This window comes from Gopherus flavomarginatus, chromosome 4 (assembly GCF_025201925.1).
Source record: "Gopherus flavomarginatus isolate rGopFla2 chromosome 4, rGopFla2.mat.asm, whole genome shotgun sequence".
In the NCBI taxonomy this organism is placed as follows: Eukaryota; Metazoa; Chordata; order Testudines; family Testudinidae; genus Gopherus; species Gopherus flavomarginatus.
Genome location: NC_066620.1, coordinates 160,264,133 through 160,276,974, shown reverse-complemented (window position 1 = coordinate 160,276,974; position 12,842 = coordinate 160,264,133). Strand labels below are relative to the sequence as shown.

General features: G+C 39.4%; 1 protein-coding gene across 50 annotated transcripts in view; it reads left to right on the top strand.

The window, feature by feature from the left end:
• Positions 1-12,842, top strand: part of RIMS1 (regulating synaptic membrane exocytosis 1) — a 528,602-nt gene that overhangs the window by 319,424 nt on the left and 196,336 nt on the right. For all 50 annotated transcript variants that reach the window (XM_050950597.1, XM_050950547.1, XM_050950548.1 and 47 more), the window contains 4 exons: positions 2,280-2,403; positions 7,186-7,232; positions 8,471-8,583; positions 12,026-12,156. In XM_050950597.1, the coding sequence (XP_050806554.1) occupies positions 2,280-2,403; positions 7,186-7,232; positions 8,471-8,583; positions 12,026-12,156 (415 nt within the window). The remainder of the gene's footprint in view (positions 1-2,279; positions 2,404-7,185; positions 7,233-8,470; positions 8,584-12,025; positions 12,157-12,842) is intronic.

Genomic DNA, 12,842 nt, shown 5'->3' with positions numbered 1-12,842 from the left:
GATCGGGGCTGCCACCAGGCCCCACATGCTCCAGGTCTGAGGCAGCTAGCCTGCCCTGTGTAGTGGGGGTCAGGGCTGCTGGGCAGTCGCGTGACAGTGGTCCAGGGCAGCTACCTGGCCCCACTGGGACCAGGGTCAGGGCAACTGCATGTCGGGGACCCGTGTCCGGGGTAGCCTTCTGGCCCCGGTGTCCAGGGTGGGCAGCTGTCCACCCCACATAGCGAGGGTCGGGGTTAGGGCTGCCGCTGCCCTGCCACCCAGCCCCTGTGGCCCAGTAATACATTCTGGGCTGCATATGCAGCCCACTATGTGTCATCAGTTGCGAGCCACTGATTTAAAGGGTTCAACCATGCTACTGAACATACAAATGTCAATATGATGCCACATGCTAATTTTTTTCCAGTTTTCTTTAAAAAAAAAATCTAGGAAATTATGCACACAATCTATATTAAAACAACATCATTAAGGTTGTAAAGTCAAACATTCAAAAGTTAGGAAATGCCAAAATTAAGGTTGGCTGTACTAAATAGGCTGCTAGTTAGTTTTAGCTGAATAACCCAGTTCGTTTGCCTCTTTGAAGCGGCGGGAAATAAACTTCAGCAACTCTGAATGATAATACTCCTGCATTAATGTACTATAACATCTCACATTCTAAAGGATCCCAAAGTGCTTTACAAACATATACAAACTCTGTACAGGGATCTTTATGTCTACTCCTGAATTGCAGATTCCTCGGAGGTAAAAGAATAGCAATTGTTGAACAGAACATAGAATTGTGGAAGGCAGAATGTAATTATCTGAAATAAAGTTTGACTAGGATGGACTTTAGTCTTATGAAGAATTCCTTTAGATTTTTAACAAACTCAGTTTTTCAGGCCTTGCTTTAGATCTTATTCAAAGACCTCCAGCAGCACAGTTAAAGCCCAACACCAGACCTGAGTCATTGGTACAGGACTGAGTCTAAGGGTATGTCTAGGCTATGAAATTAGGTCAATTTAATAGAAGTTGATTTTTTTAGAAATTGATTTGATACAGTTGATTGTGTGTGTCCCCACTAAGCACATTGTCGTCAATGTGCGTCCACAGTACCGAGGCTAGCGTCAACTTTCGGAGCACTGCACTGTGGTAGCTATCCCACAGTTCCCGCAGTCTCCACCGCCCATTGGAATTCTGAGTCGAGCTCCCAATGCCTGATGGGGCAAAAACATTGTTGCGGGTGGTTCTGATAGCACAGATTCGTCTCCCCAAACAGTGATCAGATCCAGTACCTCCCTCTCAGTCCATGCTGGAGCTCTTTTGTGATTCTGGGAGACTATGGTCACCTGTGCTGATGAACTCTGCATGGTCACCTGTGCTGATCAGCGCGCCACGCTGGCCAAACAGGAAATGAAATTCAAAGTTTGTGAGACTTTTCCTGCCTACCTCGCCAGTGCCTCGGAGTTGAGAGTGCTGTCCAGAGCGGTCACAATGGAGCACTCTGGGATAGCTCCCAGAGGCCAATACCGTCGAATTGCTTCCACACTGCCCCAAATTTGACCCAGCAAGGTTGATTTCAGCACTAATCCTCTCGCTGGGCAGGAGTACTGAAATCAATTTTAAGAGCCTTTTAAGTCAACAAAAATGGCTTAGTTGTGTGGACGGATGCAGGGTTAAATTGCTCTAACACTCCTAATTTCGACCTAAACTCATAGTGTAGACCAGGACTAAGAAATACTAAGTCATCATCACTAAATAAAATAGTAATAAAACAAAATGCAATGTGCGTTGCAGTGCTTTTGATTACTCCTTATGATTGGCCCTGGTAGTAACCGGGAACTTATTTAATTGTTTTCCCAAGAATTAAATTGATCTTATTTTAGAAAATATTTTGTAAGATCATATTAAATACATATTATGTAACTGTCGATGAAAAATCTCATGATCTGTAAATTTTTAACTCTTAGGTTGAAATTTCTGATTACCTATCTTTATTATACACAGGATACCAGCTCTCATTAATAAAGTGACTTTCAAAAGGTAGCACACCGCTTTCATTCCATGGTACAATACTGATTGCCATATTATTTAAGAAATACATAAAAAATTCAGTTTGCAGGTGATAGCAATGTTTTGGAAACAAGTATTGAGAGTGTCTTAAAAACTCTTTCTAATATATCCACAATAGTATTTTTGATTTTAGGGCATGTAGCTTAGAAATGCTTTGACTTTAAATATGTTTTGCTGTTTTTGTGAAAAATATGGAAAATAAGATTAAAAGTATCTTTCTTTTTAAATTCAAGGGGATGAAGTTCTAGAATGGAATGGTAAACCCCTGCCTGGAGCTACAAATGAAGAAGTTTACAACATTATTTTAGAATCCAAATCAGAACCTCAAGTTGAAATTATTGTTTCAAGGCCTATTGGGTAAGGCTAAAAAAACTTGCTTCTTAAATTTAGTAAATTACATGTATTAGCAGGATTTTTAAAAACGGATACATATCTACATATATTTGTAGTGCTGTAAAATACTATGACATGTTAACATGCTAGTCAGTTTGAAAGCTATTATCTTATAATATTGGAGGACAATTTACCTTTTGAAATGTTTACTTATAATCTGTATACTCCATTTTCTTCACTGCCTTTTACAAATTTAGATTTGTTCTATAGTTACAGTAATATCACTATTAAGCATATTTGTCACATGGCAAAGGGGAAATATTGCCAGTAAGGAACATAAACTGAATAGATCACTTTAAGGACCTTGCCAGAGATCAGTCTGGGTGGCACTTGATCTGCAAGGGGTCTTGTCCCTTTAGGATTTTCCATGATGTTGAAAGGAGAAACTTGGGTCTTGATTCTGTTGGATGTACGCAGGTGAGACTCCCATTAAAATGGGTGGGAACTGTGCCTGAGTAAAACCTGCTTTATTAGGCTCTCAGAATTGATTCATTCACAATAACATCAATTATCTGAACACAGCTGACTTGGAAGCAGGCAGAAGTAAACATTAGTCATCATATGACTTGAAATAAATCAGTTCATGGGGAATTCAAGGAGTGCCATTTATAATTAAAAGTTCTATTGGTTCTATTGTCTAAGTTATTTCCAGGATTTTTTTCTACTGTAATTGTAAATAATACTGTAATTAAAAGGTGTTTGTTTAATATCTGTGTTCATTAGTTTATAGAATAATTCTCATAATAACAATTTACATTACATTATTCTGAATTTAATATAAATCCAAGTTCAAAGTTGCAAAATAATGATAATTTGGGGGTTAAATTCTGCTTGTCTAGATTGTACAAATAGTCCCACAAGGAATCAGTTAAACTGTTTGCTTAAGTAAGATTAATAGGGTTCGGTCCTAGAGCTGTGACCAAACTGGGTACTTCTACGCTGCGGCTTGGAGGTGTAATTCCCAGCTGAGGTAGACATACACGCACTAGCTCTGCTCAAACGAGCATCAAATAATAACACTCTAGCTATGGCACCCTGGGTGGTGTCTCTGGCTAGCCACCCAGATACAATCTTGATGACTCCCCGCATACACACTCAGGTGGGATTTAGGTTTCTCTCTATTTTTTTTACTGAGGAATAACAAGAGGTGAGCAAACAGATAAAATTTCAGATAAAATTTAGTAAAAATTGAAAATGTTTCTTTAGTTTCCTATCTGAATTTCACTTGCCCAAATGTCAGTGATATGTGTACTTCATGACACTCAACACTAATGCTGTAGCAGGAATTTTCTAGTTAGAGGCCTAGCTATTTTTTTCTCCAAAATTGTGCATTCTTTTCCCAATCTGAAATGTCCAGATTTCATCCATGTCATAATTTATCTGAAATTTGTCTCAGATCCAATAATGATCTTTTAGATTCAGAAGCTTGAAACACTTTATTCTTACTAGAAGGTTCTCCTCCCTGTGCTTGACAATAAACCTCTGATTTAGTCAACACAGAATGATTGTTTAGTATTTACCAGCTGTTAACGTACCTGAGATGCTGTGGAATGGCTACATTTGGTAGATGTTGAAGGGTTGGGTTTTTTTTTAATGGTGACCACTGTACATACACAGAATTACTCTACATTGGTGCTTCAAGAAAAAGTAGGTCAGAGAAGATAACATTTTTGGATTGCCATCTTATGAGTGGCCTTTTAAATGGAAAGTGAAAGCCTGACTCTGTGAATTTGTTATTCAGAAACTGAAATCAGCATTATGATAGTAACTGTGGCACATATAAAAACCTAAAACTGCATTCCTTATTCAGGCAAACTCACCCATGTACTTTAATAAGGATATTTGCCCAGGTGAAGACTGTAGAATCAGACTGTAAATTGTAAGAATACCAAAACCAAACTTTATTGAGATTTTCATAGTCTTTGGTCCAACCTTTCCCACACTTAACTATGTAGCAAAACCAGTATGTATTTCATTGGGCCTAGATTGGACCTCAGTGTGTTTTTGCGTGGAGGAGAATGTGCAAAATAATTAAACAACTTGAGCAATTGAGGCAGAAATACAGAAAGAAGATGCTAAGTAATAGAATATTGTTAAATTGGCACTTGCAGATAGTACAGCTTTTGAGATAGTAACACTGACATATTTTTAAATACTTTATTACATATGGTTAATAATTTGTAAGATAACTGATCAGTGGAGCAGATGAATAAATGATGTAATTATAATAACTTTCAAAAGGATGAAAGTACAAACTGAAAATGTTCAGTAAAGCTTTCTTGAAGAAGAATTGTATATAAAATACAATTGCTGAGTAATTAGATTCAAAGTACATACAATACTGAATGTATCATACTAAGTGTACTGCAAATTATTTTTTACTAATGTCAGGAATGTACCTCTTTAGCTCTTGTAGTGATGAACTTGACAGTTTTTATTGCACTTGTGAATAGTACAACCCAAATGTGATTATTTGCTTCAACATATGGTTTGATCTATGGATATTTTCTTGCAGTAAGAGGGAAAAATATTATAGACCAAATCCTGCTCACTATAATCCTATGAGTATTCATATGAGAGGCTTCAGTATGACTATATTATTAAATCAGAGTGGGATTTGACACACTACCTAGAAATGTTCCTCTGCTGTAATCATTCACTCCTGACATTTCACTACTTACAGCTGGTTCCTACTGGCACTAATAACTGGAAAGAACAAATAAATGTCAGAAATGGACTGGAAAATATAACTTGAAATGAAAGGCTTCATTAAAGACTTGATCGTGCAATTATTGCAGTCAAAAGACTAATTTCCATTGACTTCACTCAGAGTGAGATTGACCTGTCTGTCATTTTTTTAAATGGTCAATCACACACAATTTACAACAGAAGAAATTTTGATAAAGGCTAACAAAAAACAATGCACCATAAAAATAATTATTTTCCTTAATTCTGAAATGTTATATTTGAAATAAACTGTAGTATCAGAAGAATATTATTATTGTTGTTTGCTTTTGGATGACAGATTGCTAATCTCTTGTAACTTCTTTTTTGCTTTGCCACCTGAATTACATGATGACTCCAAACTCATGAAAGTGAATCTTATTTTTCAGCTTTTAATAGAGATCTTCCTTTGTTTAATGCACAATTTAATCTAACTTCTTTTATAGTAAAGTCTTCAGGACAGGGATCCAGTCTTTCTATAAGTTTGTAAAGCAACTAGCACAACAAAAAAAAATTCCTATCCTGACTGGTGCCTCTGGACAAATAGTAATAATAATAATAATTAATAATGATATACCCTATGACATATGGGTTGACATTGAAATTGTAATTTTATCCTTAATGGCACACTATATATTATTATTTTTTGAAGACCAGTAGAGGTAAAATTATTATCCATTTTCATGTGCAATGACTTCACCTCCTTTACGCTTATGTAAATAAGTGGTGCCTTCACTGGCTAAGAGTCACGCAATCAGATTCACAGACTATATTATAGTACATTCTAGTCATCAATAAATCTCATGTCATGTGTCAGTACAGAATTTTATAGGGATTCCAAGTAAAGATGATTTATGAGCTGATTTCTCAAATCCCTGCAGTAAGAGCAACATAATCTGGTGTCTGTCACTGGCCACGTTGTCCAGTGCCAACAGTCAATCATTCTTCTCCGCAGAAATGGCCTTTAAGTTATAAAGAAACACAGGATGCCATGCCACATTTGTTTTACTAGCCAGAGAACTGTTGCCCATTCAGTCTCAGCTAAACCTTGCAGAGTTTGTACTCTTTACATGCATCACTTAGATTCCTGGGGTGAGATCTTGACCCCTAGTCTTGCCCTCTTTCACCAAGTACAAGGGCTAGAGCGGCAAAGGGGCTCTAACAATGCTAGTTCCAACTATGGGAGGAGGATTCCCCTGGCACAAGAACTGCAGAAGACAGCCATTAGCCTTTTTTCTGTGACATGCTTACGAGCTCTAGTGTAAGGGGCATGCCACAGACATGAGCAGGGTGCAGGGACACATCAGCCCTGAAGACTGTCTAAATTATACAAGGGATGTCCCAGCCCCCAGAACAGCCCAGGTTTATTTGAGGGATGGGCCAAAAGGAGGCTTAAAGTAAAAGCTTTTTCTGCCTGGAATGTAAAGTTTTAACCAAAGAAGGTATGATTATTTCTCCTACTCCCCAGTTTCCATAGCCTGGCCCCAAAGACCAGGTCTCTGTTATCTGCTTTAAGCCCCTTTAAGCGCTCCTCCCTGCTCTTTAACCCTTGACTTGTGTCTTCCCCTCACCTTCACTGTCTTATTCAATTTTCTTCTTGTAAACCGTAAGGGCCTGATTCTCATTTTATACTTAGATAGTGTAACCACTCTGACATTTAACTACTCTGACAGTGCAAAATGACTTTAATGTAAATAAGAATCAGACTGTAAGAATCAGTGAAGTCTATCTATCTATCTATCTATCTATCTAAAATCCTTGTAAGGGCTTGTGTCTCCTGCCAAGTCCTCCATCCTCTACTGCTCCAGGTGATTCCAGCCTTGACCGCCCGCTAGTTAGCAGTGGCGAGCTGTCTGAAATAATTCCCCTTCCTTACTGCATATTGACAAACACATTAAAACAAAAACTAACAGATGTCTGAAAAAGGTGTGCCAGAAACTTTGCAGTTAACTGTGTCTGTTTAGTACTGTGGAGCAGCAGTTCAGTTGTTTCTTATTTTTTTTTTGTATATTTCTCTTTTAGTGACATTCCAAGGATTCCTGAGAGTTCCCATCCTCCTCTAGAGTCTAGTAAGTATACACTTTGTTTTTATCTGCACACATACTGCAAAAATATGTTTACATTAAAAACCCAGTCAGTTTCCTGTATCATTGTGTAAAACTAGAATCTGTATTCAATTTATAGTTCAGATCTGGGCTGGGTTTTAATGCTTTCTTCCACAGTAACAATGAAAGGTCCATGTTTATTAACACCATGTGGAAACAACAGTTTTCACGCTCCCAGACTGTCTAATCTTTCTAGGTCAGCGCTGTAAGGAAGATAACTATTATTATCCTCATTTTACCTATGAGAAAGATGAGGCAGAGGAGTTAAGTAAGGAAGTTGCCAGAGGCTGCAGAGGGAGTCATAATTTCCCATCCCTGATTAACCTTCCCCTGTTCAGCTCCCTAGACCACACCTCTCCCTATTTGATCCAGAATTTGCTTCTCTGTGAGGGTCTTAGGCCTTGTCTACAGTGCCACTTTACTGCACTGAAACTGTCTCGCTCAGGAATATGAAAAAACACCCCGCTTAGTGATGCAAGTTTCAGTGCTGTAAAGTGGCAGTGTAGACAGTGCACCAGAGCTGGTAGCCGTGCTCCCAGCACTAGTAGCCACTACCCTCAGAGGGGTGTTTTGTTTTTTTTACAGCGCTGGGAGGACTCTCCCTGTATTGCCCTGGGATTTATGCTAAGCCTGGTGGTGTGGATAGTGAAGTGCCAGGGAGCTGATGATGTTAAGCTCAGCAGAAGACTTGTGGAAATGCCAAGGAGGGGGCTTGAGAACCCTGCTTACCGGTACTTCTCTGCTGCAGCCTGTGTATAGGTTTTTGCAGGAGAGTAGAAGCCTTTAATAAGGCACAGCTGGAAGAAAGCTGCTTCCACTGGAAGTCAGGGGCACCTAATAGATTATCACAAATGAGATTCCAAAATGTAGGTAGAAGTGAGACCTTGTCTACACATAAGCTTGCACTTTGTTAAACTGATAATCCCATATGGACACTCTTATTTTTGTTTAGCTTAAACCTGTTCCTAGTTTACTTGAGCTAAACAAAAATTTACCTGATTTAAACTGAAATAGGAGTGTCCACAAGTTTTTTGTACCAGTTTAACTGAAATAAGTTTAAAATTGTACTTTAAAATTTACTGGTGAAACTCTGCATATAAACAAGCCCTGAATAATTAGAAAACTAAAGTAACTTACAGATCTAATAAAATTGGCTTCAAATCAGTTCTAGGTCTGAGATTTTGTTCCTCTCATTTATTTAGGTTCAAGTTCTTTTGAATCTCAGAAGATGGAAAGGCCTTCTATTTCTGTTATTTCTCCAACTAGTCCTGGGGCTCTAAAAGATGCACCACAAGTCCTACCAGGGCAGCTTTCTGTAAGTGTATATTAGTAATCAGAGGGAATGCCATTTATCTGTTACAGTATATTTTGTTTGGTTTTGTGAATATTGAGAAATATGTGGCTATATTACATAACATGGGTAATCTATTATAAAGCAAATAATCAGTTTTCTGCCACTCTTTCTGTTTCATGTCTGTGTAGGACATTTGAAGAGTTATATTCTTGGAAGGTCTATTCTGTTCAATGACACCTTTTTGTTTATATGAATATTATTTCATGTAATTTTCTGTGATTATGATAGAAGTTGTGCATATTAAAGATGTAATGATTACTCTCATAGACTGATTTGTATGTGCTTCCAGTCTCTTTAAAGGTATTGGAGTCACTTAGGGTACGTCTACACTACGGGATTATTCCGATTTTACATAAACCGGTTTTGTAAAACAAATTGTATAGAGTCGAGTGCACGCGGCCACCCTAAGCACATTAATTCGGTGGTGTGCATCCATGGTCCGAGGCTAGTGTCAGTTTCCGGAGTGTTGCACTGTGGGTAGCTATTCTGTAGCTATCCCATAGTACCCGCAGTCTCCCCCGCCCCTTGGAATTCTGGATTGAGATCCCAGTGCCTGATGGGGCAAAAATCATTGTCGCGGGTGGTTCTGGGTAAATGTCGTCACTCATTCCTTCCTCCAGGAAAACAACGGCAGACAATCATTTCGTGCCCTTTTTCCCTGGATTGCCCTGGTAGACGCCATAGCACGGCAATCATGGAGCCCGTTCAGCTTTTTTTTTTTACTGTCACCGTATGTGTACTGGATGCCGCTAACAAAGGCGTTACTGCAGCGCTACACAGTAACATTTGTTTGCTTTTGCATGATAGCAGAGATGGTTATCGGACATTCTGTACCGTCTGCTGTCATTGTAAATTGGCAGTAAGATGACGGTTATCTGTCATTCTGTACTGTCTGCTGCTATCATGGGTGCCCCTGGCTGAGGTCAGCCAGGGGCGCAAAGGCAAAACTGGGAATGACTCCCCAAGTCAATCCCTCCTTTATGGTTTCTAAAAATAGAGTCAGTCCTGCTTAGAATATAGGGCAAGTGTACTAGAGAACCAGTGTATCAGAGAGCACAGCTGCTCCGTGTCAGATACCGCAGAAATGGTGAGCTACATGCCATTCACGGGGGGTGCCCCTACAACAACCCCACCCGTTGCTTCCCTCCTCCCCCAACCTTCCTGGGCTACCGTGGCAGTGTCCCCCCCATTTGTGTCATGAAGTTATAAAGAATGCAGGAATAAGAAACACTGACTTGTTAGTGAGATAAAATGAGCGGGAGGCAGCCTCCCGGTGCTATGACAGTCCAGGCAGGACATTAAGCGGTGCGAAGGAGAGGAGCCCAGCATCCCGCTGCTGTGATAGTCCAGGCAGTACAGAATCTTTTCTTTACACAGGAAAAGGAGGGGGCTGATGGAGCTCAGCCCCCAGTTGCTATGATGAGGACGGTTACCAGCCGTTCTGTACCATCTACTGGGAGTGACCAGGAATCATTCCTATTTTTACCCAGGCGCCCCCGGCCAGCCCTCACCTGAGGCCAGCCAGGAGCACTCACAGGCTGATAGTGACGACGGATAGCAGTCATATTGTACCATCTGCCACTAGGGAGGGGAGAGGAGCGGATACTGCTCTTCATTGCTGCAGCATCGCATCCACCACCAGCATTCAGTAGACATAGGGTGACATTGAAAAAAGTCAAGAAATGATTTGTTTCCCTTTTCTTTCACGTGGTGTGGGGAGGGAGTAAATTGACGAGCTGTACCCTGAACCACGCAGGACAATGTGTTTGAACCTACAGGCACTGGGAGCTCAGCCAAGAATGCAAATAGTTTTCGGAGACTGCTGTGGACTTTGGGATAGCTGGAGTCCTCAGTACCGCCTCCCTCCATGAGCGTCCATTTGATTCTTGGGCTTTCCTTTAAGCCTGTCATGCAGCACTGTGTAGCCTGGAGATTTTTTTCAAACGCTTTGGCATTTCGTCTTCTGTAACGGAGCTGTGATAGAACAGATTTGTCTCCCCATACAGCGATCAGGTCCAGTATCTCCTGTACGGTCCACGCTGGAGCTCTTTTTGGATTTGGGACTGCATCGCCACCCGTGTTGATCAGAGCTCCACGCTGGGCAAACAGGAAATGTAATTCAAAAGTTTGCGGGGTTTTCCTGTTTACCTGGCCACTGCATCCGAGTTCAGATTGCTGTCCAGAGCGGTTACAGTGGTGCACTGTGGGATACCACCCAGAGGCCAATACCGTCGATTTGCGGCCACACTAACCCTAATCCGATATGGTAATACCGATTTTAGCGCTACTCCTCTCGTTGGGGAGGATTACAGAAAGTGATTTAAAGAGCCCTTTATATCGATATAAAGGGCCTCATAGTGTGGACGGGTGCGGCGTTAAATCGGTTTAACGCTGCTAAAATCGGTTTAAACGCGTAGTGTAGACCAGGCCTTAGATAGTAATTCTGCCAGATGCTAAGCAGAGAACAGACTCAAATATGCCCCTAAGGTACAATTATTTTAAGAAATAGCTTGATCACATTTAATAGTTTTCATAAAAGTATCTGCTAAACAAGTCAGGTTAAACGCATTCCACCTCTACTTCAGGTATCACTACAGTACAGACTTCCCACCTTGCACTTAAGATAGCACTTCTATGTAACCCAGTGTACTGCATGACTATGTAAAGTACCTAGTCTGCAGGCTAAGCAATATAGCTAGCCCACAGCTTCCATCTGCATCAGGCTGTAATCAAAAATATATGCTGCTGCTTTCTAAGGACCTGATCATGTATCCAGTGAAATCAGTGGCATATATGTTTGACTGCAGGGTCAGGTCCCCAAAAAGCAATATTGTGAGCCTCTCTGTATATTCATTCATCCTGCAGTAAGAATTCTCTCTTAGCAAAATGGAGCTGAGACAGGTAACAATGGTCAGTGTCCCCACTTCCCCCTCAGTGCTGTAAGGCTAGGTTTTGCTTCAGTGAGTTAGAAACCTAAAAATGTTAGTTATACTTGAAGAATGTAATGAAGGTCTATGGAACTTCTATTTAATAGTCAGATTTTTTTTGAAGCCTGATATTGCCAGAGATTTCATGATCCAGTATCTATGTGCAAAGCCTTTGCATATTCAAAAAAAGGCTTGGAGAAGTAACTGTCATGGATGTTTCCAAATTGGCTGAGAGCCATTTGTTTAGTTCATGTGGTTGAGATGGTGTGATTTCTGCCAGAAGAAACCCAAAACGTCCAAATTAAAATCTCACACAAAACAGAAGGAAAAAATCTTGTAGAATGTTGAATGTATGAAATGTTGTCAGCCTTTCTGAAAAACATTTTATGTTTTGGCTAATGATAGGCAGCAAAAATTATTTTGCATGCTTTCACTTTAATTTTCATGAATAATTTCTGCTAACTTGGATCTTGTAGGTGAAATTGTGGTATGACAAAGTGGGGCATCAGTTAATAGTAAATGTTCTACAAGCAACAGATCTGCCACCAAGAGGAGATGGGCGTCCCAGGAATCCTTATGTAAAAATGTATTTTCTTCCAGATAGAAGGTAATAGTCTAAGGAAAAATATATCAACTGAACATTTTAAATATGTTAATTATACTTTAAATGCATGTTTCTCTCATATTTTTCTTTAATAATTTATTGTATTGTAGATTAACCTTAAAAAGTATAAAACTAGCATGCATCTATAATCTAATAATATCAAATTGTAAGTAATTTGCTCTGTGGAAATATGGCTGAACCTGGAATACTATACAGCAGATACTGATCCCTTTTAGATGTAAGAGATCATTAGGCTTTTTATGAGTAAAATGTAAGTAAACATCGATTTCACCATACACATACAAACCTGTGAAAAAACATTCCCATCAATAATAATAGAAATTTACAGATAGGCAAAGTAAGAAAAATGTTGCTTGAGGACTTCTTAGAGTTTGATGTAAGGATATTTACCTTGTGTATTTTGACGTGTGATGTTGACAAATTGTGATTTAATGATTGTATAACTTTAACTTTTTTGAATCTCATCACGTATCATGAAATAATTATTGTATGCCCCCATTATCTAATCACTCCCAGAATTTCCCACAATTGTGAACATTTAAATAATTAAAAATTGAAAAATGCTTAAAATTCATAATTTTCTACAACTGTGAAAATTTAAATAGATTCAGAAAAATGCTTTAAAATAAACATCGATGGTATCCCATCATAATTATAAAAAAATACAA